Here is a 1,159-nt window from a genome sequence, read left to right as displayed (position 1 = left end):
GCCCGCTGCTCCCCTCAGCAGTGTACTTCCTCCATCTGCCTGTTCTGCTCCCCACTCTGTCTCTGGTGAAGCTTCTCACCACCCCGCGCCTCTGGCCTATACCCCAGTTCTGTATAAATAAATAAATCTTTAAAAGAAAAAAAAAGATGATCCAGGGACTGTGTGTGCGTGAGGATCAACGATGTTGTGCGGACAGTGTGAAAGTCAGTGGAGGAACTTGGGAGCCTGGCGCGGAGCGGGTAGGAGGGTGTCTACAGAAAGAAAGGTCCAGGGGTGCTCTGGGGTGGCGCCTGACGGCCGGCCGGCTAGACCAGGGACCCCCTCAGCTGCCTCCCGGGGACTCACAGATGCAGCTGCTGCGGGAGGAGTCGAGCAGGAAGCCGTCGGGACACACGCAGGTGTACCCACCGCGCGTGTTGGCACACTCTCCGTGCTGGCAGCGCCCACCTGTCGCGCACTCATCCACGTCTGCGGGACGAGGGCTAGCGTTGGCCTGGGAAGCCAGCTCCCTGCCAAACGGAGCCCCCAAAGTCAAGCCTCTCCTCCATCTCACCTTCGCAGGACCCATTCACTCTTTCAAAACCGGCTGGACAAGGTCCATCAAGGGCGCCCAAACTGTTGGAGTTGCCTGTGAAGTGAAGAGAGTGTGGACCAGGGACTAGCGAACCCAGAAACGAATGCCGGGGGACCAAAGAGGCGAGAAGGGTTAAAAGGTGCCGGGTGTGACCTGAATGCAAGGCCAGCCCCAGACTGACCAGTGGGACAGAAGGAAACGAGGGAGCTTCAGAAGCGCCCGAGTGGGGTCAACGCAGGGTGAGGCCTGAGTAGCCAAAGTCAGTAAGTGGACGGAGAAGGGGGTCCCCCTATCCGAATGGTCTAGACTGGAAATGGTCCATGCTAGGAGGTGGGCGTGTCTAGGATTTACCGGTAGGGCACAGGGCGCAGGGGGGTTTCACCGCTACCCTCTCCGAGCACCTCGGGGTGTCTCAGGCTTACCCAGGTACCCCGAACACGGCTGGCAGTCGTGAACACCCCAAGCCAGGCCAGCCCCTCGGCAGCAGACGTCCTGCGTCCGGAGCCCGGGTAGCGGCGATGCGCACTGTGGGGAAGTGTTGGGTGAGCGCGCCCCCGCGCGGCAGCACATCCCGGACCCCGCCCC

General features: G+C 61.5%; 1 protein-coding gene across 1 annotated transcript in view; it reads right to left on the bottom strand.

Annotated features, from left to right (window-relative positions):
- Positions 1-1,144, bottom strand: part of LTBP4 (latent transforming growth factor beta binding protein 4) — a 17,993-nt gene extending 16,849 nt beyond the window's left edge. The window contains exons 1-3 of the mRNA XM_012733464.1: positions 997-1,144; positions 554-628; positions 331-468 (exon numbers count right to left, since the gene is read on the bottom strand). Coding sequence (XP_012588918.1) covers positions 331-468; positions 554-628; positions 997-1,144 — 361 coding nt within the window. The remainder of the gene's footprint in view (positions 1-330; positions 469-553; positions 629-996) is intronic.
- Positions 1,145-1,159: the final 15 nt, after the last annotated feature.

The sequence above is a fragment of the Condylura cristata genome, unplaced genomic scaffold, assembly GCF_000260355.1.
Source record: "Condylura cristata isolate star-nosed mole 26May11 unplaced genomic scaffold, ConCri1.0 scaffold00041, whole genome shotgun sequence".
NCBI lineage: Eukaryota > Metazoa > Chordata > Mammalia > Eulipotyphla > Talpidae > Condylura > Condylura cristata.
Note: the sequence above shows the minus strand (reverse complement) of the source record. Positions and strands in the feature narration are given on the sequence as shown.